The sequence below is a fragment of the Hyperolius riggenbachi genome, chromosome 10 (genome assembly GCF_040937935.1).
Source record: "Hyperolius riggenbachi isolate aHypRig1 chromosome 10, aHypRig1.pri, whole genome shotgun sequence".
Lineage (NCBI taxonomy): Eukaryota > Metazoa > Chordata > Amphibia > Anura > Hyperoliidae > Hyperolius > Hyperolius riggenbachi.
In genome coordinates, this window is record NC_090655.1 from 34482685 (window position 1) to 34506582 (window position 23898).

General features: G+C 43.4%; 1 protein-coding gene across 5 annotated transcripts in view; it reads left to right on the forward strand.

The window, feature by feature from the left end:
• The window catches only part of MYPN (myopalladin), a 319671-nt gene that overhangs the window by 242276 nt on the left and 53497 nt on the right, over nt 1-23898 (forward strand). For all 5 annotated transcript variants that reach the window (XM_068258760.1, XM_068258759.1, XM_068258763.1 and 2 more), the window contains 7 exons: nt 2794-2969; nt 5205-5256; nt 10736-10853; nt 13313-13378; nt 14177-14318; nt 18876-18899; nt 20680-20796. In XM_068258760.1, the coding sequence (XP_068114861.1) occupies nt 2794-2969; nt 5205-5256; nt 10736-10853; nt 13313-13378; nt 14177-14318; nt 18876-18899; nt 20680-20796 (695 nt within the window). The remainder of the gene's footprint in view (nt 1-2793; nt 2970-5204; nt 5257-10735; nt 10854-13312; nt 13379-14176; nt 14319-18875; nt 18900-20679; nt 20797-23898) is intronic.

A 23898-nucleotide genomic window follows, 5' to 3' on the forward strand; every position in this document is an offset into this window, starting at 1 on the left:
AATGCCACGGCACTGTAAAAAGCTCTGGGCGAGGCTTGTTTAGTTTATAGGGAATTAGAGTATTAAAACAAAACCAAAAAAGTATTTGGCTTGAGGAATGCCCTATAAACTATATGAAAGGAACACAATTATGCAATGAGTAAAAGTTTATCTCGGATCCACTTTAAGTAGTTAGCCCCTACAACCCTGAACAACCCTGATGATGCAGGAGTTGCCCCTCCCCCCATCCCCTAGCACCTATAGTTCTAAATTAGGCTCACAGCAGTTATGTAACAAAAATCTGTACTGGGTGATTCTTTCATGTTGTGTCTATTCCCTCCTGTAACAGTAGATACAACTCTGTTACCTTCCAACTGAGGTGAGGGTAACCCTTAGAGCACAGAGTTTAAGTGACCACGGGTCTTTGCCAGAGTGCCCTGCAAAGAAGGTCCACTACCCCTAGTTGGCAACGGACTAGTGCCCATTAGGTTGCACTCCAGAATCCCCTAACAGTGGTTGCGAGAACAACACCCCAATGTAGAGACAAGATGTACTGTGCTTCCCCTAAAGTAAGACATCCCCTGAGAATAAAACCTAGCAGGAATTTCAAGAATGCTTGAAATGTAAGACATTCTCCGAATTTAAGTCCTAGCTAGGAGCAGCCCACATGGCACCAGCAAGTCACGCTTAATGCAAAGCCTGGATACAGGAGAGCAGCAGCATAATGTGAGTTCTACACAGTCCTATATATATGTCAGGCAATTTGTGTTTTTGTTGGAGCCAGCCCTCCTGATCTGTCCTGATAAGCATCAGTAGTGCTTCACCTCTTCCCAGGACACACAGCTTATCCTATTATAGCTCTGCGGAGCTTGACAGAGTTCTCTGCCTGCAAGAAATAGACTCTTAATTACATGATCAGCAAATTAATTTCTTGTAATTGAGAGCCAATATCTGCAAACCACAAGCTCTGTGTTTGTTGCACATGGCATACAGTATGCACATTTTACATAGGAAAACTACCAGTGTTTGCCCAAAAATAAGACATCCTCTGAAAATAAGCCCTAGCTCATCTTTTAGAGCAAAAATTAATATAAGACAGTGTCTTATTTTTGGGGAAACACGGGTAGGTAAACCAAGGATAAACCATAGGCGTAGTTAGGATATGCCGGGATCAGGGCAGGCGGCAATGAGCAGATACAATGAGACAAGCCGAGGTCGGTGCAGGCAGAGTTCAATCACAAACAAGAGGCAGGCTGCAAATGGGGAATTTCAGGAAACTAACTAAAGTCAATATCAGAGGAGTCAGATCGAGGATAGTCCGGCAAGTCAGTTCAGAAACAGGTATCAATCAGGAATAGGGTTGAAAAAGAACCACCAGGGTTTATCGCCACCACTCTAGATGACAGAGGTATCAGCACTGAGGACAGGGAGATGTGGCCTTATATAGGCAGACAGGGGCTGTTTGCCCACGTATTTTCACACATAAGTGCACATGCCCTGCCCCCAACCGCAGATGTTAGAAGTGCACACTTATGCACACATTCACCCAGGAACAGAGGCTGGTAAGACTGGAGTGTTTGTTTGGCGGGGCAGCTGACACTGACACCTCCTAAGACTAGATGAAACTCATGGACAGTATTTTTATCAGTTTTTTCCCTTTTTTGTCTGAAAGGATCATTCTGCACAGAAATGAGTGGTAAAGTCTGATCGGCTGAGTATGATGATGCCTTTTTAGATCTGGCAGAGCCTCCAACAGCAAGGAGAGAGTCTTCTTGTTGCATTCTGCAAAGTATAAAATAAATGAAAGGATACTTGACCAGAGGCAAAGCTACCTAAGCTAAGCACAGTTCTGTTCCTCTGCTTGTTCCTCCCGGCCCCCGTAATTACTCTTCTTAAGGGGAGAAAATGGGGAGGGGAAAAGGAGGGAATGGAAGAGTCATAGAAGGAAACATCACAGTAAGCCTGCCTCCTTCCTGTCTAAAAAACTGACTTTAGCCAAAAGTCAAATTTTTCAAGGAATGGTTACGGAGGCCGTGAGAAACGAGGAGAGGAACAGATAACATACAGCGGTGTGTGGATCCAGCATGGACATAACTCTGTGCTTACCTTAAGTAGCTTTGCCTCAGATAGGGTGTGCTGTAAGAACCAAGCTGGATCATCTTAAAGGATACCTAAACTGAAATGTGACATAATGAGATAGACATGTGTTTGTACAGTGCCTAGCACACAAGTAACTATGCTGTGTTCCTTTTTTTCTTTCTCTGCCTGAAAGAGTTAAATATAAGGTATGCAAATGGCTGACTCAGTCCTGACAGGAAGTGACTACAGTGTGACCCTCACTGATAAGAAATTCCAACTATAAAACACTTTCCTAGCAGAAAATGGCTTCTGAGAGCAAGAAAGAGATACAAATGGGAATTTCTTATCAGTGTATCTTATCACACTGTAGTCACATCCTGTCTGAGTCAGGACTGAGTCAGCCACTTACATACCTGATATTTAACTCTTTCAGACAGAGAAAGAAAAAAAGGAACACAGCATAGTTATTTGTGTGCTAGGCACTGTACATACAGATGTCTATCTCATTCTGTCACATTTCAGTTTGGGTATCCTTTAAACTGTGGCATGAGAACTTGGAAACCCAAGCATAAACATCTCCCTGGGGTTCCAGGAGTCTTAAAATAGCAATCAGTGACTTAACACTCCATCCTCTAGCAAATGAAATCCTTTAATGTTCTGCATTTATCTTCCTTTCACATAATTGTTAACTTCCACCTAACCAGGAAATATTACATCCCTGTTTTACTCTTACAGGTGGTACTGTGAAGGAAAGGAGCTTGAGAACTCTCCTTATATCCAAATACAGAAAGATGGGGATGTAAACACTTTGGTTATCACTGAGGCCTTTGAGGAGGACACTGGACGGTACTCTTGTTTTGCGTCAAATATTTATGGAACAGATTCGACATCAGCAGAGATTTATGTAGAAGGTAACATCAAACGACACAACGTGTGCTGCCACAAATGGGAGACATTGCACCATAGCCGAGGTAGTAGACGTGACACTACCTGATTTCATGCACACTTCCCAGAAGAGGTTAAATATAGACAATAGGGGAAACATGATTCAGATGAACAGAAATAGCCGACAAGGTTGACCAGGCAAACCAGTGACGCAATTCTCCATTAGATCTCAAGTTTCACTTTCCATACAATAGTTTCACAGCGATCCACTAAGCATTATATAAATACTTCCTTTTTTCCATACGTATTTTGCCTGAAGACCCTACCAATGATCCAACTGCTATTTAAAATGTATGAGACATAGGGTCACTGAACATGTCAGTAAGGCTAATTTCACACCAGGACGTTGCGTTAGAGGGGGCGTTAAGGTCGCATAACGTCCCCCTAACGGAACGCCTGGTGGTGCTGGATCTGGACGTCAGAGTGAGCCGCGTTGTGCAGCTCACTCTGGCGTCAGTGATTCCGTGATGCGCACTCTTGTGCGCATGCGGCATCACGTGGTCCCTCCGGCCAATCGCCGCACAGAGCGGCCGCTCCAGGAAATAAACACTGCACGTCACAACGTGCAGTGCATATTGATTAGCCATGTGCCTGGCCGCTCTCCGCTCCTCCACAAGATTACTGAGCATGTGCAAGCAGTCTAACGTGGCTCAGCCGCGTCTAAAGTACTGCATGCAGTACGTTGTCTTGTGACGCAGCATTACAATGTAACGCAACGTGGGCACTGTAAATAGCCCCATTGATTTTTCATTACTGTGCGGTGGGCTGCGTTACAGGCTGCTCTAACGTGCGCCTGTAACGTCCCACTGTGAAACCAGCCTAAAGGATGCAACGACAAGGTTGACCAGGCGAACCAGTGATGCAATTCTCCATCCAATCTCAAGTTTCACTTTCCATACAATAGTTTCACTGTGATTCAGTAAGCATTATATAAATACTCCCACTTTCCATACCTATTTTGCCTGAAGGTTCAGTGATCCAACTGCTATTTAAAATGTATGAGACAGGGGCGTAACTAGAAATCACTGGGTCGCCCCGCAAAACTTTGGATCCCCCCTCCCTCCTGCACAGCAGAAATTGAAAGGCTGGTCTGCCGGTTCTGTCAGATTTATACTCCCTAGCGTAAGTGACAGCAACATGGGAGATAAGTAATTTATGGCTCATTTTACTCTGTAAGAAATGTACTTCTAATTTGTATGTGTTTGTGTATTTGAAATTTTACAATTTTTGCGATAGTGGTCCTTTAATGAAAGTTTGCCTCCTTAAAACAGAAGGTATTTGCAAATATTCAGATTGGAGTGAACATATGATGTCTCCCACGATGCAACACTGCCAAATAGGCAAATCCTCCTTTGTTGGCCCTGTAAGCTAGCCACACATCCAGGCTACAGGGACGACAAAAGGATGATTTACATATTCAGCAGTGATGCATTGTGGAAGACATCATATGCTCACTCCAATCGGAATATTTGCAAATACCTTCTGTTTTAAGAAGGCAAACTTTAGTTTTGCATAACATTTTAGTAAGAGGTCTTTTTGGTCCTTTGTAGCCCCTTACACACTCCCAGGAGTTTTGGTTCACCATGAGCTTGCTGGGTAATCTGTAACTCTGTATTAGACCTGGTCCACATGAGGTCCGGAAACGTATCCGTGGCTGCGTTTTTCAAACCTGATGAAAAACGGAGTCCCGGATACTAATGTTCAAAATAGCAGCCAGCCTCACCCAACTAAAAAACGGATCCGTCTGCGTTTGCGGGGATCCGTTTTCAAAACCTGAACGGAAGGTCCGGATCTGCTGCATTTTCACGCAACGGATCAGGACCACGGATACACGCAGGGGTAGTAAAAAGCAATGAGAAAACGCATCTCCAGCTCCACAGGCAAAAAACTGATGTGAAAACGGATAGCCTGAGCTTTATGATTGGCCCCAAAAAATCCTCCCACTCCTTCCTAATGATGGAGACGTTTTCTGTCAGGGAAAAACTGAACGGAAACTGATGCAAAACTGATGCAAAACTGATGCACTTTCATCAGTTTGCAGTACGGTGGTACTTCCCCTAATCTTCCCCTGATCCGGACTGCAGTGTCCGTCCTGCAACTGTGTCTAGTGTGGACCTAGCCCTAATGAACTGCCCCATTGTTTATAAAGAGCCTTGAAATAAGAACGTGAAAGAACATAATTCCTGTTGCTTTCCTTCTAGGAGTGTCATCCTCTGATTCTGAAGGGGAAACAAGCAAGACTAGCGAGGATCAGTACGTATGTGGTGTTCAGTTATTTCTTTATTTTCTTTTTCAAGGATGGTATGAATATGGTACAAAGATTTAGTTCTATCTCTGTTTTTTACTATATGGAACAAATATTGTATTATATTAGTAATCAACTTAAAGCACACCTGACCCGAGGCAAAGCTTCCTAAAGTAAGCACAGAGGTACGATCATTTCTGATCCATGCATTGTCTGCTCCTCTCCTTGTTCTCCTTGGTTTTAGTCTTAAAGAGGAACTCCAGTAAAAATAATGTAATAAAAAAGTTGTTCATTTTTACAATAATTATGTATAAATGATTTAGTCAGTGTTTGCCCCTTGTAAAATATTTTAAATCCCTGATTTACATTCTGACATTTATTACATGGTGACATTTTTACTGCTGGCAAGTGATGTAGCTGCTGCATGCTTTCTTGGCAGTTGGAAACAGCTGTAAACAGCTATTTCTCACAATGCAGCAAGGTTCACAGACAGGAAACTGCCAACAGTACGTACTCAGAATTTCTTTGTGGGAGGGGTTTCACCACAATATCAGCCATACAGCGCCCCCTGATGGTCTGTTTGAGAAAAGGAATAGATTTATCATGTAAAAGGGGGTATCAGCTACTGATTGAGATAAAGTTCAATTCTTGGTCGGAGTTTCTCTTCAAGTCAGATTTTTAGACAGAAAGATGGGTGGCACTACACTGGGGCACTGGCCCCCCCCCTGGGAATAAGTGTGCTCTCCCCTGCCTCCCCCCCCCCCCTGCTCCCCCGCGCTCAATAACATACAGTTAACTGTTTCCAAGTTCCAGCAGCATACAGTGAACAATCTTATTTATTTGTCATAAATACCTCATAATCCTTGCAAGATCCCTTATAATTATTGTATCTGGATGACACTTATATTTGCAAAAAAAATCTCTCTACCTTCTTCTGATTGTATGTTCTAACATTGTTAGTCAACAGGAATAAAGAAGGCTTACAAGCTGAAAGCTTTCTGTTTTTTTTTTTTTAAATTAACCAATTAGAGCTTAGATTTTACAGACAAGAAGTTCTGAATCAAAATAATAATCCTGATTCAAAACTTACTGTCTGTAAAAAACAAGCTCCAGTAACCAGCAATGCTCAGCTGCTAAGATAAGGAATTGCACACACAGTGTTTCTCTCCCTCCTGCCACTTCCCCCTCTCCTTGCTTGTAGAGTCTTGAGACACAGACTTAGGCTGGAATGATTTGTCTGTGATTTGACCACGCAGGAGCAGCTTGCTAGCAAGTAAGGAGCATGCCAGCAAGCTAGCCATGTAAATCTGTAGGTAACTTTTCTTTAATAATAGCACCATCATTTGGACAATCTGCTCTAAAGCCTCTGAGTTATGTTTTTGATGATTACATTTGGTTCCTATCATCAGTAATTGGGCTTTCGAGTACAGTTCTACTCGAATTTGGAATTCAAATTCTAATTCTAATGAATTCTAATGACTTTGTGTGTGACCGCGGGATTGAAGGGGTTAACTTACCCATAAGTCTTTGGGACATTCCACTACACGTTATAGGCGTAATGAAAGCCGCATTGCATGACTCACTACCATGCTTCCTCTTTCAAGCCGGAAGGAGGAAGTGCGGAAGTGAGTGGTGGAACGCGGCTTTTATTACGCCTATGAGGCATAATGGAACGCAGACATCCCAAAGACTTCTGGCTAACCCCCCCCCCCCCCATCCTCCGGTCACAGTTGAAGTCATTAGACTTCATTTGAATTCTGAATTTGAGTAGTACTCTACTCGAAACCCTATCGCTGCCTATCATTGCTGGACTAGTTAAGTTTAATTTTATCACCTGAGTTAGGCAAAAAATATCTAAAGCTCGCCATACAAATATCAATTTTCATCGATCATCCAAATGGTCCCCACCAGTCAGCCATCGTGCCCCCCGAAAATGTTGAAGCTGGAGCCGCCACTGGGAAGAGGCAGGCTTACTATGATGCTCCCTCCTATCACCCTCCCATTTCTTCCATTTCCCCACCCCATTCACTCCACTTAAGAGGCGGAAAGGGAGGTTGATAGGAGGGAACATCACAGCAAGCCTGCCTCTTCCTTTCTTAAAACTAGACTTTAGCCGGAAGTCATTTTTTTCAAGGAGTGATTACAGGGACTGGGGGAATGAGGAGAGGAATGGACAATGCATGGATATATGTGAATCCAGCAGGATCATACCTGTGTCATACCCCCCCAACATTTTGAGATAAGAAAGAGGGACACTTTAAGATATGCCCCACCATGCCTTTAGCCACGCCCCCACCACACCCCTCGCCATGTATATCACAAAGAATTCAGAAGCAAAAGATGCATTTTCATCATTCAAACCACACTGGTCCTTTCTATCATCAGTAGTTTTCCTTCATTACACATTTAAAATTAGAAAAATATAAATTTAAATGAGGAGAATAAGGTTTAAAGTCAGTTAAATACATTTTTCAATAGATAAAATACATATATTTGCACTGATCTGTACACCAGTCCTGAAAGAGGGACAAATGAGGTAGAAAGAGGGACAGAGTGTCTGGGTTCCCAAAGAGGGACTGTCCCATCGAAAAAGGGAGAGTTGGGAGCTATACTGTGTGGTTACCTTAGGTAGCTTGGCCTCAGGTCAGGTATCCTTTAGGCTAGTGACACACCAGGACGTTGCGTTTAGGGGATGTTATAGGGCATATAACGTGCCCCTAACGCAACGCCTGGTGCTCTCTGATGTGGACGTCGGAGTGAGCCGCGTTGTGCAGCTCACTCTGGCGTCCGTGATCCGTGATGCGTACTCTTGGACGCATGCGGCATCACGTGGTCCCACCCGGCCAATCGCCGCACAGAGCGGCCGCTCCAGGAAGTAAACACTGCACGTCACTGAGTGCAGTGAATATTAATTAGCCATGTGCCCGGCCGCTCTCCCCTCCTCCCCAACATGACTGAGCATGTGCAAACAGTCTAACACGACTCATAACGCACAGCATGCAGTACTTTGCTGCGTTACAATGTAACGCAACGTGGGCAGTGTGAACAAGCCCATTGATTTTTCATTACTGTGCGGTGGGGCTGCGTTACAGGCTGCACTAACGTGCGCCTGTAATGTCCCACTGTGAAAGCAGCCTTAAGGTGAGACCAGAGGCATAACAATAGGGGCTGCGAACTCTGTACCTGCAGGGTGGGGGGGGGGGCGGGTACCGCTCAGTGATGATTTAGGGGGCTGGAGGGTTCGCAGCATGAGGGGGTCCACCCCCTCCCTCACCTCTGGCTCTCCCCTCTGCGCTCCCCTCCAGCTTCAATAAGTGTGTGTGCAGGCGGCAGGCAGCGGCAGTTATACATACCTTCCTTCCGCTACTTCCTGTATAAACAGGAAGTAGCGTCAGAAACTAGAGCGAGGAACATCCGTGGTGAAACGCAACAAAGGTATGTATATCTGCCGCTGCCCAGGAGGAAGTAGCGTCAGAAACTAGAGCGAGGAACATCCATGGTGGAACGCAAGGAAGGTATGTATATCTGCCGCTACCCGCCGCCTGCACACACACACTTATTGAAGCTGGAGGGGAGCTTAGAGGGGAGAGCCCGATGTGTGGCCATGGCTTTCCCCTTATGCTGCTACCCCTTCAGCCTCCCAAAATGGCCCTGAGCGGGCACCCGGGTGGTGTCAGAATCTCTGCAGGGGGGCCCGGTGGCTCCTAGTTACGCCCCTGGGTGGGACCATTTCTTGTCTATCTTAATAGCATGAAAAAGCTTAATCCTGTCTGAAAGTTTGCATTTTGCAGCCTGTTGATTTTACCAATAGCAAGTAATTGTCATAGAAAAGGCTATGAATGATGTTAAATGTACAGTACTTTTTATGGATAGCCAGAATATGTTATATGTTTCATGAAGTCATAAATGTGTATGTTATGTCCCAATCCTACATAGAGCTAGACTATGTAGCTTTTTCTTACTGGAAGGGTTAAGAATCCAGTGTTCTACATGGCAGTTTCTTTGCCATCAGTCTGTAGCATAACTGTAATGGATAACTAATTACAGAGGCGTAGCTATGGGTGGGCAAGGGGGAACACATGTCCCTGGGTGCAGAACTGTAAGGGGGAGCAAAGCATGGCCACAGTACCCCCAAGTGAGTGAGAGGCAACTTACTGGATGCCCGAAGTGCCCCTGCTTCTCTCCCTCCCTCTGCAGAGGAGTGCAGAAGTGTTAACAGGAGCAGAACAAGGGGGGCACATCTACAGGATCTTCTAAAAAAAATTAGCATATTGTGATAAAGTTCATTATTTTCTGTAATGTACTGATAAACATTAGACTTTCATATATTTTAGATTCATTACACACAACTGAAGTAGTTCAAGCCTTTTATTGTTTTAATATTGATGATTTTGGCATACAGCTCATGAAAACCCAAAATTCCTATCTCAAAAAATTAGCATATTTCATCCAACCAATAAAAGAAAAGTGTTTTTAAAACAAAAAAAGTCAACCTTCAAATAATTATGTTCAGTTATGCACTCAATACTTGGTCGGGAATCCTTTGCAGAAATGACTGCTTCAATGCGGCGTGGCATGGAGGCAATCAGCCTGTGGCACTGCTCGGGTGTTATGGAGGCCCAGGATGCTTCGATAGCGGCCTTAAGCTCATCCAGAGTGTTGGGTCTTGCATCTCTCAACTTTCTCTTCACAATATCCCACATATTCTCTATGGGGTTCAGGTCAGGAGAGTTGGCAGGCCAATTGAGCACAGTAATACCATGGTCAGTAAACCATTTACCAGTGGTTTTGGCACTGTGAGCAGGACCAGGTCGTGCTGAAAAATGAAATCTTCTATTTGTTAGTAGTTCCTGCAAAAACTAATTAAAGGGAACCTGAGATGGGTTGGGGAGAAAAAAATATACATAACTGGGGCTTCCTCCAGCCCCCTCCAGGCTGATTGCTCCCTCGCTGTCCTCCTGTGCCATCTGGGTTCTCCATAAATCACACCGGAGGGTCCTGCAGTCGGGGCATACTGCATAGATGTAGAGCGCTCCAGGCCATGGGAGCGCGATGGGAGAGCACGTGGCCGGACTAACGCCTGCCCTGGCTGGCCCCAAATGGAGGACTTTCCAAGGCAAATTGCGGAGGATCCAGGCAGCCCGGGAAGACAGCTAGGGGGCTATCAGTCTGGAGGGGGCTGAAGGAAGCCCCAGGCATGTATAATTTTTTCTCTCTAGCCCATCTCAGGTATGTAGTTAATTGTCCTATTCACTAGATGTCTTGGCTGGGGCACCACAATATCGAAAAACAACCCTGCTGTGTTGGTATAGACAGAGAATCGGCCAATTAGCCTAAGTGAAAGCAGTAAATGTTGCATACATTTACTGTATAATAGCAAGCATGGTGAACATTACAATAATTCCGTAGTGGACAAATTACCATTTAATTTTTGTTTATTGTTGGTTGATACAGTCGTGTCAATGTCTCTTTTGTATTGTTGTCAAGGTCGCAGACTGAAAATCTGTCAGACGTTACTCCAGATGAGCCAAAAGAAGCTGTCCAAGAGGAAATAAATGTCCCTATCACAGTTATACCAGATATGCAACCAACACTGAGTCAGCAGGTAAATCATAGGCAATAGGCTTCACAGATTACATAGTTACATATAGTTATATAGTAAGTTTGGTTGAAAAAAGTCATCCGTACGTCCAGAAGAAAAACAAATAAAAAAAAATCAACATCCTGAATCGGCACATATCCCAGTTGATCCAGAGGAAGGCAAAAAACCTTACAAGGCCTGGGCCAATTAGCCATAAAAGGGGAAAATTCCTTCCCAACTAGAGATGGCAGTCAGAAAAATCCATGGATCAACTGTTCTGGGAATTACCTAAAAATTATAGCCGTGGATGCCCTTCAATGCAAGGAAAGCATCCAAGCACTCTTTCAATGCAGATATGGCCTCAATTCACTAAGCTTATCTCCTGTCTTTAATAACGTTTCTCTAGTTATCACCATGGTGACGAGGCATGTAGTATTCAGGAAACATTTTACCTCAGGCAAACCTAAACAAACCTAAAGTTAACTCTTCTGTCTTTAAGTTAACTCTTTAAGCCTTAAATTAACTCCAGAGTTAAAGACAGGTTGTTAATTAACTGCCTGTGAAAATAACTACAGAGGAGGTAACTTAACTACAGAGGAGGTAAATTAACTACAGAGGAGGTAACTTAACTACATAGGAGGTAAATTAACTACAGAGGAGGTAATTTAAGGAATGAAGGGTTAAGATAACTCTCTCACTGTGTGGAGGTAAGTTTTCTCTTGCCTTATTATCTCCAGCATGATCTTAGTGAATTGAGGACATAGGCCTCAATTCACTAAGATCATGCTGGAGATAATAAGGCAAGAGAAAACTTGCCACCGCACAGTGGGAGAGTTATCTTATCTCTTCATTCCTTAAGTTACCTCCTCTGTAGTTAAGTTACCTCCTCTGTAGTTATTTTCACACACAGATAATTAACAGCCTGTCTTTAACTTAAGAATTCTGGAGTTATTTTAAGGATCGAACAGTTAACTTAAAGACAGAAGAGTTAACTTTAGGTTTGCCTGAGGTAAAATGTTTCCTGAATACTACATGCCTTATCACCATGGTGATAACTCTAGAAACGTTATTAAAGACAGGAGATAAGCTTAGTGAATTGAGGTAAGATATTTCAGATTGTAACCACTCTCACTGTGAAGGACCCCTTTCTAAATCAATGGCAAAAACTTTTTTCCTCCACCCGCAAATCATGTCCCCTTGTCGTTTGTACAACCCTAGGTAAAAAAGTTTATCTGCCAAGTTTTGTATTGCCCTCTGATGTACTTATACATGTTAATCAGGTCGCCTCTGAATCACCTTTTTTCCAAGCTAAATAAGCCTAGTTTGTCCAACCTTTCTTGGTAAGTGAGATCTTCCATCCTTCTGGTTAATTTAGTTGCCTTTGTACTAGGGATGATCAATGACAAGCAAATTTTTACAAAATTATGCAAATTTTTATGCAAATATATGCAGCTTGAAAAAGGACCAATCAATTTAAATCTGGGTTTATATTGGTTGGTCCATGTTCAAACTGCATATTTGCATATCTGTGATCATCCCTACTTTGTACCTGTTTCAGAAGATCCAGATCTATATCTTGCTTTTTTTCGCCACCAATTAGGCTTTCTTTTGGTGGTACTTATTGCAAAAAATTGTTTTATTTTATATGCATTTTAAAGGGAATAAGAAGAAAAAGGTAGGAAAAAAATCATTATTTCTCCATTTTCAGCCATTATAGTTTAAAAATAATATGTGTTACTGTAAATTGAAAAATATTACACAGTATTACCAAGTGCTCTCTATGTATTATTATTGCCTTACAGTAAATAAAACCCACACGTTTTATTTGCCCATTTTTCCTGTTTATTGCAACATTTAAATTATGACCCTAGTAGAATGTATGGCATCAACATTTTATTTGAAAATAAAAGTGTATTTTTTCCATTGCGTGATTTTAGTTTTTTCATTTCTTTCCATGAAGCTCTAATTTGCAAAATTTATAATAATGTACCCTCATAGCATACATATACTGTATATATAAAAAGCTAAGTCCTTAATGTAATAGTTTCTGGATCTTCTTTAAAATGCCTTCACTTTGGCTCTTTTTACTTTACAAGTATTTGGAGTGGGATATAACTATGGTGTTAATCGGTTTGAAAAAGGAGTTCATGGGAATTTTATTAATGTGTAGGGGTTTTTTTTAGTGCACTATTCAATTTTGGCCACTAGATGGCATATTCCTCCAAATAAAAAGTGTTTTTTTTTTTCCGTTACTGTCATAATTTAGGCATTTAGATTGGTTTTGGGAACATATGTTCCCATTCACCAGTCTGAGTACTAACGCCAGGATATGGGGGTGTGCGCCGTGCATAGAAAGCTGCAGATAAATATCTACGCCCTGGGACTTTAGATGAATGGTTATGCTATGTCTAGACCACTGGCAACTCCATGGAGGTATGAAAGATTGTATTCGGTTGATAGTTCTTTCTTCTCATTCAATATAGAGCACAAATTCATACCTACAAGGACTAGACGGACTACCACTGATGGCTGCTCCTGTTTTCACCAAGGTAAATTATGTTTATGGATGCAGTGTCCCAACATGAATGCTATTTATATGTAACTTTTAACAACCAATTAAATTATTTTTTTAACAGATGTTTATTGATTTTTCAATAAAGAAAATACAGAAAATACAGATTACCCTTTGGTAATCTAAGATGGGAGAAGAGTCAGAGAAGGTGGCAGTTGGGCCCCCTGACATTAAATGGGCCCTAGGCTCCTGCCTAGATTGCCTAGTGGATGATCCTGCTCTGTGAGATGGAATTTATTTCTCTCTTTTCTAGTGTTTTCACAGAATTTCTTGACCAATCAATAAAAGAGGATATTTTGTATCTTTTCTACTGACTGTGCTCTTAGGGCTGGTTCAGATGGACGCTTGCGGAGTGTTTACCGCCAGCGTCCGGGGCTTGGCGTTAAACGCTCCTATTCAAGTGAATGGGAGCGTTTGTCCCAAGGTTTCACGCTTGTTTACACGAACGCGGCGTTCGGGTCCCGATTTTTGTTACCGTTCGAGCTTCCCCTGGAAGCGACATGTAGCTTCCAGGGGGCAGCCAACCGCAACGGCTAATGCCCCCCTAGGGGAAGAAAAAACGTGACCGTATCTGAACGCGACACGAAGGCTACTGAAAGCCTGATCGGGCAGCCGCCGCAACGCCCTCAAACGCGACGCCACGCAGACGTCCGTCTGAACCAGCCCTTAATCAGTCGCTGTCCCAGCCCTGTCTGTAATGTTTTTGCTACTAATGTAACTTTCCATGGTTTTCTGCTTGTTATATCGTGTCCATTCCTTCTTTGTCTCTTAACAGTCCCTGCAAGATATAACGGCTTCTGAAGGTCAGCTAGTTGTGTTTGAAAGCCGAGTGAAAGGATCTCCATCGCCTAAGGTGGAATGGTACAGGGAAGGAACACTGATTGAGGACTCTCCAGATTTTCGGATTTTACAAAAAAGTATGTGTGTCAATATATTAATTGTTAACTACTACAACCTACAGTTTACAATCATACCTGGCCAGTATTTATTGTAACATTTCAAAGGGGGGACGTAGACATATGCACTCTTTGGGTCCCCATAGCCACCCATGTTATTACTCGCAATTGCGTGAAATTTGGGTGCCCGCAGCACCCCATAAAATAGCAAGCGCCTGGCCCACCTGCTAGGCAAACTGCAACTACAAATAGCGGGCACTTCGCTATCTGCCTACATTTCCCTCAATTACCAATAATAACATGGGCACCTATGGGGCACCCAAAAATCCATAGTGCGTTTCGTCTACAGTGGTGAAGGTGGCCCGTTTATTGGCAGGTTTGTGGCAGGAGGGCATTTAGGATTAAGGTATTATAGGAGGTATCATAGTATAAGCCATCGGTGGGGGGATCCGTTAGGGTAAGGCTGGGGGGGGGGGGGGTCGGTTAGCATAAGGCATTAGCGGGTTGGGGGGGCGAGGTTTGGTTATGGTTTGTTTGTTAACTTTTTTCTGTCTTTTTTTTTCCATGGGGCAATAATTCTGAACCATAAGGACCAAGGGGTCAGAACTGGACCCTTTTACCTGTTTACTTAGGGGTGCAGCCTGTTTGGTCACACACATGTTATGGGGGTAAAAAAAAATAGCAAAATAAGCCCTCTTATGACTCACATGTCCTTTTTGGGACACATGAATTTAACCAAAGCCATGAGCTGAGGTGATTGCTAGAGGGGGAGGGGTGGCCAACACCCCAACTGCACAATTTGGTCTTTCCGACCTTAGGATCTGGTGAGTCACTAACTGAAGGGGGGTCCACACAGAAGGTGCAAAGTGTCCCATGCTGGTGGTGGTGGCGGCGGCACTCACAACGGACTGATCATACTCTCCTCTATGAACTTTTTATAGACTCAGCAATACTCTATGTATGTAGTATAATTAATTGGACTTGTGTGTAAAGGTGAAAACTCCACCGAGAATATGTGAAGTATACAGTATGCATGATTTATACATCTGTCAATCAGGCTGATTAAATTCATATCTGCTAGTTTGTACATGTGTAAATAGAAGTATGTATTATTGGCAGGGCCGGATTTCTGGAAAGGCCCCAAAGGCCCCAGGATTGGGCAGTTGCAGCTCAAAGGGGCACCTGAATATAAATGAGGGGTTGTAACCAGGGCCGGATTTCTGGCAAGGCCGCATAGGCCATGGCCTAGGGCACCAGAAATTTAGGGGCGGCTCAGTGAGGGACAGTAAAGCTGTTCCATGCAGCCATTCCTATCTACAAGGACAGCTTTAACCTTTGAACTCTCTGTCCTGTGTACTTGTGTTGTCCCTGCAAGACCTGTAAGCACTATCCTGCAGGTATACTTCGGCCTAACTCACATGGTGGCACAATGGGTCCATCATTAAGGAGATGGCAAACGTAACGTTAAAGTTCTGAAGGAAAATATAACTTATAATCTATACAAGTATTACTGAAATAGTTATTGTCTGTGACATCCAATGATGTAAGTAGAATTCTCATTGGGGCACACGGAGATAACAACCATACAGACGGTATAATTGGCCTTGGGCGGTAAAAAGTACAAATCTGGCCCTGGTTGTAACATATATAAGAGGAGGCTGAAAATGAGGAGCGACTTATGAAAAAAGGAAACTGATGCCCAAGCTGTTTGTGAATGAGAGGGGCTACAATACATGGATAATATACATAGAAGAGGGGGCTGCACATAGAATGGGAGAGGGGCAGTGGCGTAGTTAAGGAGCTGTGGGCCCTGATGCAAGTTTTACAATGGGGCCCCCCAAACATTCTATACATAGCAATTGATACGGCGCACCAAAACCTGCCAATGGCAGCTACAGTGTTAGAGGTGCAAGAAGGGAATGGGGAATAGCTTGTTAATGATTACCACTGTTCAAAGCATCTATAGAAGTGATTAGTATGAGCACAGGACCAACAGAGAGCTAATACTGTAGTTGAAAGAGGGCCCTTCAGGGGCCCCTCTGGCCCAAGGGCCCCGATGCGGTTGCTATTGCTACACCCCTGGAGAGGGGCTACAATACATGGATAATATACATAGAAGAGGGGGCTGCACATGGAATGGGAGAGGGGCTACAATACATGGATAATATACATAGAAGAGGGGGCTGCACATGGAATGGGAGAGGGGCTACAATACATGGATAATATACATAGAAGAGGGGGCTGCACATGGAATGGGGGAGGGGCTACTATACATGGATAATACACATAGAAGAGAGGGCTGCACATGGAATGGGAGAGGGGCTACAATACATGGATAATACACATAGAAGAGGGGGCTGCACATGGAATGGGGGAGGGGCTACAATACATGAATAATACACATAGAAGAGGGGGCTGCACATGGAATGGGGGAGGGGCTACAATACATGGATAATACACATAGGAGAGGGGCTGCACATGTAATGGGGGAGGGGCTACTATACATGGATAATACACATAGAAGAGAGGGCTGCACATGGAATGGGGGAGGGGCTACAATACATGGATAATACACATAGAAGAGGGGGCTGCACATGGAATGGGAGAGGGGCTACAATACATGGATAATACACATAGAAGAGGGGGCTGCACATGGAATGGGAGAGGGGCTACAATACATGGATAATACACATAGAAGAGGGGGCTGCACATGGAATGGGGGAGGGGCTACAATACATGGATAATACACATAGAAGAGGGTCTGCACATGGAATGGGGGAGGGGCTACAATACATGGATAATACACATAGAAGAGGGGCTGCACATGGAATGGGAGAGGGGCTGCTGTATATGGGTAATACACATAGAAGAGAGGGCTGCACATGGAATGAGAGAGGGGCTTCAATACATGGATAATACACATAGAAGAGGGGGCTGCACATGGAATGGGAGAGGGGCTACAATACATGGATAATACACATAGAAGAGGGGCTGCACATGGAATGGGAGAGGGGCTACAATACATGGATAATACACATAGAAGAGGGGCTGCACATGGAATGGGAGAGGGGCTACAATACATGGATAATACACATAGAAGAGGGGCTGCACATGGAATGGGAGAGGGGCTACAATACATGGATAATACACATAGAAGAGGGGCTGCACATGGAATGGGAGAGGGGCTACAATACATGGATAATACACATAGAAGAGGGTCTGCACATGGAATGGGGGAGGGCTACTATACATGGATAATACACATAGAAGAGGGTCTGCACATGGAATGGGGGAGGGGCTACAATACATGGATAATACACATAGGAGAGGGGCTGCACATGTAATGGGGGAGGGGCTACTATACATGGATAATACACATAGAAGAGAGGGCTGCACATGGAATGGGGGAGGGGCTACAATACATGGATAATACACATAGAAGAGAGGGCTGCACATGGAATGGGAGAGGGGCTACAATACATGGATAATACACATAGAAGAGGGGGCTGCACATGGAATGGGAGAGGGGCTACAATACATGGATAATATACATAGAAGAGGGGGCTGCACATGGAATGGGAGAGGGGCTACAATACATGGATAATACACATAGAAGAGGGGCTGCACATGGAATGGGAGAGGGGCTACAATACATGGATAATACACATAGAAGAGGGGCTGCACATGGAATGTGGGAAGGGCTACTATACATGGATAATACACATAGAAGAGAGGGCTGCACATGGAATGGGAGAGGGGCTACTATACATGGATAATATACATAGAAGAGAGGGCTGCACATGGAACGGGGAGGGGCTACAATACATGGATAATACACATAGAAGAGAGGGCTGCACATGAAATGGGGGAGGGGCTACAATACATGGATAATACACATAGAAGAGGGGGCTGCACATGGAATGGGAGAGGGGCTACTATACATGAATAATACACATAGGAGAGAGGGCTGCACATGGAATGGGGGAGGGGCTACAATACATGGATAATACACATAGAAGAGAGGGCTGCACATGGAATGGGAGAGGGGCTACAATACATGGATAATACACATAGAAGAGGGGGCTGCACATGGAATGGGAGAGGGGCTACAATACATGGATAATACACATAGAAAAGGGGGCTGCACATGGAATGGGAGAGGGGCTGCTGTATATGGATAATACACATAGAAGAGGGGGCTGCACATGGAATGGGAGAGGGGCTACTATACATGGATAATACACATAGAAGAGGGGGCTGCACATGGAATGGGAGAGGGGCTACAATACATGGATAATACACATAGAAGAGAGGGCTGCACATGGAATGGGGGAGGGGCTACAATACATGGATAATACACATAGAAGAGAGGGCTGCACATGGAATGGCTGGGGGGGGGGGGGGGGGGTGCAGCTGCAGATGAAAGGGAAGCCACAACATACTTGGTATAGGGGCACAAAAAGCATAAATCCGTCCTTGATTAATATTGTACAGATTACACAGAAATGTGAGCACTGAGTTTTAATTGAAAAAATTAAAAATGTATTCATCTTTTAACTTACATTTGTCTCTTTTTAGAACCTCGATCAATGGCTGAACCAGGTAGGTTCCAAAATTTGCAACATTAACTTTTCTGTCCTCTAATAGCAATAATGTTCGCATTACATGGATATTTATGGTTGTTTGATTTCCAAAGCAGCCTGCTTGTTTTTAAAATGGGTAGTTATGCATAGCTTTTTATAAGCTAACAATAGTTACTATAGGGTTTTAACAAGATCCCCTAATGATAGCAATGATGCTTTGAAAGACTGAAAAAAGCAACTTTTTCTGCTTCTGAAACCACTGTGTGAAGTCTTGTACTAAGAGGTTCTTGGACAAAGCGGCCAAGCGCAGGTGGAGGACTACTACTCACCTGTTCCGTGCTGCTCGGTTGTACACCGTGCTGTCGGCCTTCCCCCACCATAACAGAATGTGCCACTAGCCTGCAGGCTAGCGATACAGAATTGGGCCCTGTACAATCACCTCCTGAGGAAAACTTTTACATATGATAATAAAAAAAAACTCTTTAAGTATACCTGTAAGGAAAAAAAGTGCACCTGGTTTGGTACTCACCTCAAAAGGGGAAACAGAGGTTCACCTCGTCACCTCCGTCCCTCCATTCCAGCACTGGAATTCCGCTACTTGACGCTTGTCGGCACCTTGCGCAAGCACAGTAGTTCCGTCCCACGTGGCTTTCTTCACAAAAAGTTGGTCTGGATCGGGTCTGTGCCACTCCGCAGGTAGGAGCAGTCTGCACCTGCACAGTAGGACAAACCCAATCAGGCTCAGCTATTTCCAATGGAGCCTGAGTGAGAGATGGAGCTAGTGCGCATGCGCAGGGAAGCCACACTTCAGGGGTGCAGAATCGATAGGACAGAGTAGAATAGTGGTGGTAGCCTCTTTAGGATCTAGATGCTTTCCCCTCCCTAAGTGACTACCCCTTAGAGGAAATTTTTGTTTTTAAAGGGTAACTTTAAATAGAAGTAAAAACTTTTCAATTTTTGCTTATTTGCAATGTTTTTATGGAAAATCATTGTAGTAAATTTGCCAGGGATCCCTATACAGTCCTGTTGCAGCTGTACAGCAATCCCCTGCAAAAGCATTGAAATTTGCCCTGAGGACAGGAAAGTCTGGTGACAAATTCACTGCTTTTCCCAGAAACATATGTACAGCTGCAATATCAATGGGTAAGTATATTTGAAAATGTTCCTCACTCATCCCTAGTGGCCTCTGCTTCAAGATTCACTTTAAGGGGACCCTGAGCAGTAAATGAAAATGAAATGGGTACTCACTTGGGGCTTCCTCCAGCCCACCGTAGGCCGCAAGGTCCACCAGTCTCCACCAGGCTCCTCTCCTGGTCCCGCTGGCTACTTTCATTACCGGCGAATGTCGGCCCAACACTTCCTGACCGGTGACACTCACGTCATCACGCCGGCCGCTACGCATCATCGCGGCAGCCAGCGTGACAGTCCTGCACATGCGCGGTTCAGAGTTAGAAAACCACGCATGTGTAGGACTGTCACGCCAGTCGCCATGATGACGAGAAGCGGCCGCTGTGATGACGCGGTGTGTCACTGGTTAGGAAGTGTCGGGCCGACACTCGGCCCGGGTGTCGCCGGTAATGAAGTCACCAGCAGGACCGGGAGAGAAGCCAGGAGGACGGCGGGTGACCTTGCCGCCTACAGTGGGCTGGAGGAAGCCCCAAGTAAGTACCTATTTCAGTCTTATATACTGTTCAGGGTCTCTTTAACTAAGAAAGCACAGCCAGTGTATTCTGTCTACTAATACAATGCAAAAGAGAAATTTAGAAAGCTACAGGACTGGTTATGTTTTTTTTTCACAGAAGAGATATGCACTTTAGTCATTGCGGAAGTCTTCTCTGAAGATTCTGGCATGTTTACATGTACAGCGAGCAACAAGTATGGAACCACGTCAAGCATTGCCTATTTATCGGTTAAAGGTAATTATGTTACAACTGCGCTTCATTCAGAACATACTTGATTACTAATCTCTTTAACTTTTGTATTGTATTGTATTTTTACTGAAAAGATCACATCATAAAAAAGGTTACATACATAAAGCAAATATATCGTCATAAGAAGACATAGACCTCAATTCACTAAGCTTATCTCCTGTCTTTAATAACTCTTCTAGAGTTGTTACCATGGTGATAAGGCATGTAGCATTCAGGAAACATTTTGGCCTCAATTCACTAAGATCATGCTGGAGATAATAAGGCAAGAGAAAACTTACCTCCACACAGTAAGAGAGTTATCTTATCTCTTCATTCCTTAATTTACCTCCTCTGTAGTTAATTTACCTCCTCTGTAGTTAATTTCACACGCAGTTAATAAACAGCCTGTCTTTAACTCTGGAGTTATTTTAAGGAGTGAAGAGTTAAAGAGACACTGAAGCGAAAAAAAAAATGATGATATTATGATTTGTATGTGTCGCACAGCTAAGAAATAAAACATTAAGATCAGATACATCAGTGTAATTGTTTCCAGTACAGGAAGAGTTGAGAAACTCCAGTTGTTATCTCTATGCAAACAAGCCATTCAGCTCTCTAAGTTAGTCGTGGAGAGGGCTGTTATCTGACTTTATTATCTGACGTTATTTGCCTGAGGTAAAATGTTTCCTGAATAAGACATGCCTTATCACCATGGTAACAACTCTAGAAACGTTATTAACCACTTCACCACTGAGGGGTTTTACCCCCTGACCACCAGAGCACTTTTCACCTTTCAGCGCTCCTTCCACTCATTCGTCTATAACTTTATTATTACTTATCGCAATGAAATGAACTATATCTTGTTTTTTCCGCCACCAATTAGGCTTTCTTTAGGTGGGACATTATGCCAATAATTATTTTATTCTAAATGTGTTTTAATGGGAAAATAGGAAAAATGTGGGAAAAAAATTAATTATTTTTCAGTTTTCGGCCATTATAGTTTTTAAATAATGCATGCTACTGTAATTAAAACCCATGAAATGTATTTGCCCTTTTGTCCCGGTTATAAAAATGTTTAAATTATGTCCCTATCACAATGTTTGGCGCCAATATTTTATTTGGAAATAAAGGTGCATTTTTTTCAGTTTTGCGTCCATCCCTAATTACAAGCCCATAGTTTATAAAGTAACAGTGTTGTACCCTCCTGACATAAATATTTAAAAAGTTCAGTCCCTAAGGTAACTATTTATGTATTTTTTTTCATTGTACATTTTTTAATTTTTTTTTTATTACAAAAAAAAAAAATTGGGAGTGTGGGAGGTAATGAGTTAATTTTTTGTGTAAAAGTAATGTATTTGTATGTGAAAAATTTGTAGGGTGTAGTTTTACTATTTGGCCACAAGATGGCCACAGTAACTTTTTGTTTTAATGCGACCTCCAAGCGTCCTTCCGGAAGCTTGGAGGAAGTACTTGGAGGCTGTATCTTTTCACAATGATCGCGCTGCCCATCGGAGAGCAGCGGATCATTGCGGGGCTTAGATCAACGAACGGGAATGGATTTTCCCGTTCATTGATCTCCGGGCGAGCGGGCGGCGGCGTGTTTACTAGCGGCGGGCGGCGTGTTTACGAGCGGGAGCGCGGGCAGCGGCGGGAGTGCGCAAAGTACGGATTTCTCCGTCCCTGGGGGTTAAAGGATGGAAAAAGGGACGGAGAAATCCGTACGGGCGGGGGTAAAGTGGTTAAAGACAGGAGATAAGCTTAGTGAATTGAGGCCTTTACCTCAGGCAAACCTAAAGTTAACTCTTCTGTCTTTAAGTTAACTCTTTAATCCTTAAAATAACTCCAGAGTTAAAGACAGGCTGTTCATTAACTGCATGTGAAAATAACTACAGAGGAGGTAACTTAACTACAGAGGAGGTAAATTAACTACAGAAGAGTTAACGTAAGGAATGAAGAGATAAGATAACTCTCTTACTGTGTGGAGGTAAGTTTTCTCTTGCCTTATTATCTCCAGCATGATCTTAGTGAATTGAGGCCAAGCGCAAGTAACTACTAACGAGTATTAAACAACCTTCCGTATTTATGTTCATATGTGATCCATTTTTCCAGTTTTGTTACTTTGTTTTTAAATCAACAAAACCTACCAATCATTCGGGAGCTCATTGATGGTAGCCCAATAATCCCAGACCTTAGGTAGGTAGGGGAGAGGTTAGTTTTAGGAAACAGGTATGTAGCTAGATTAGGGTTAGGCATATGTGGGGGCCCCAGCTGGCGTTAGGTGAAGGTGGCCAGTTCAGTCATAGGTGCTGTGGGGTGAGGGTAGCTCAGTCAGCAATGCAGAGTATTACGAGCGTAAGCCATGCTGTCATTTCTCACCTGCTGCTGCATGCCAGAATCCACCAATGCCTCCTCCTATCACTACTCGGCTCTCCCCCTACCACCCGGCATGTCTTCCTGCATTATGTGATAACATATATAAGGGGAAAAAAGGCATATTTATTCAAAAAATAAAACATTTACAAAAAAAACAAACATCTGGGGAGAGATCAGACTCCACCAACCGAAAGCTCTGTTGGTGGGGAGAAAAGGGGGGGGGGGAATCACTTGTGTGCCGAGTTGGACGGCCATGCAGCAAAGCCTTAAAAAGTGGCCTATTACTAGTGGCCTATTAAGTGAAAAATGCCCTGGTCTTTTAGGGGGGGGTTAACACTGCAGTGCTCAAGAGGTTAATGTGTAGGCAGAGTTTCACCATAAAAAAATTCGTAATGCAGCAATCTTTCACCAGAAAATAATCTTAATGTAGGCAGCTTTTCAACAAAAAATAATTGTAATGTGGCAATGTTTCACCAGAACATAATTGTAATGCAGCAATGTTTCACCAGAAAATAACCATAATGTGGCAATGTTTTACTAGAAAATTGTAATGCAGCAATGTTTTACTAGAAAATAACCATAATGTGGCAATCTTTCACCAGAAAATAATTGTAATGCAGCAATGTTTCACCAGAACATAATTGTAATGCAGCAATGTTTCACCAGAAAATAATTGTAATGCAGCAATGTTTCACCAGAACATAATTGTAATGCAGCAATGTTTCACCAGAAAATAAC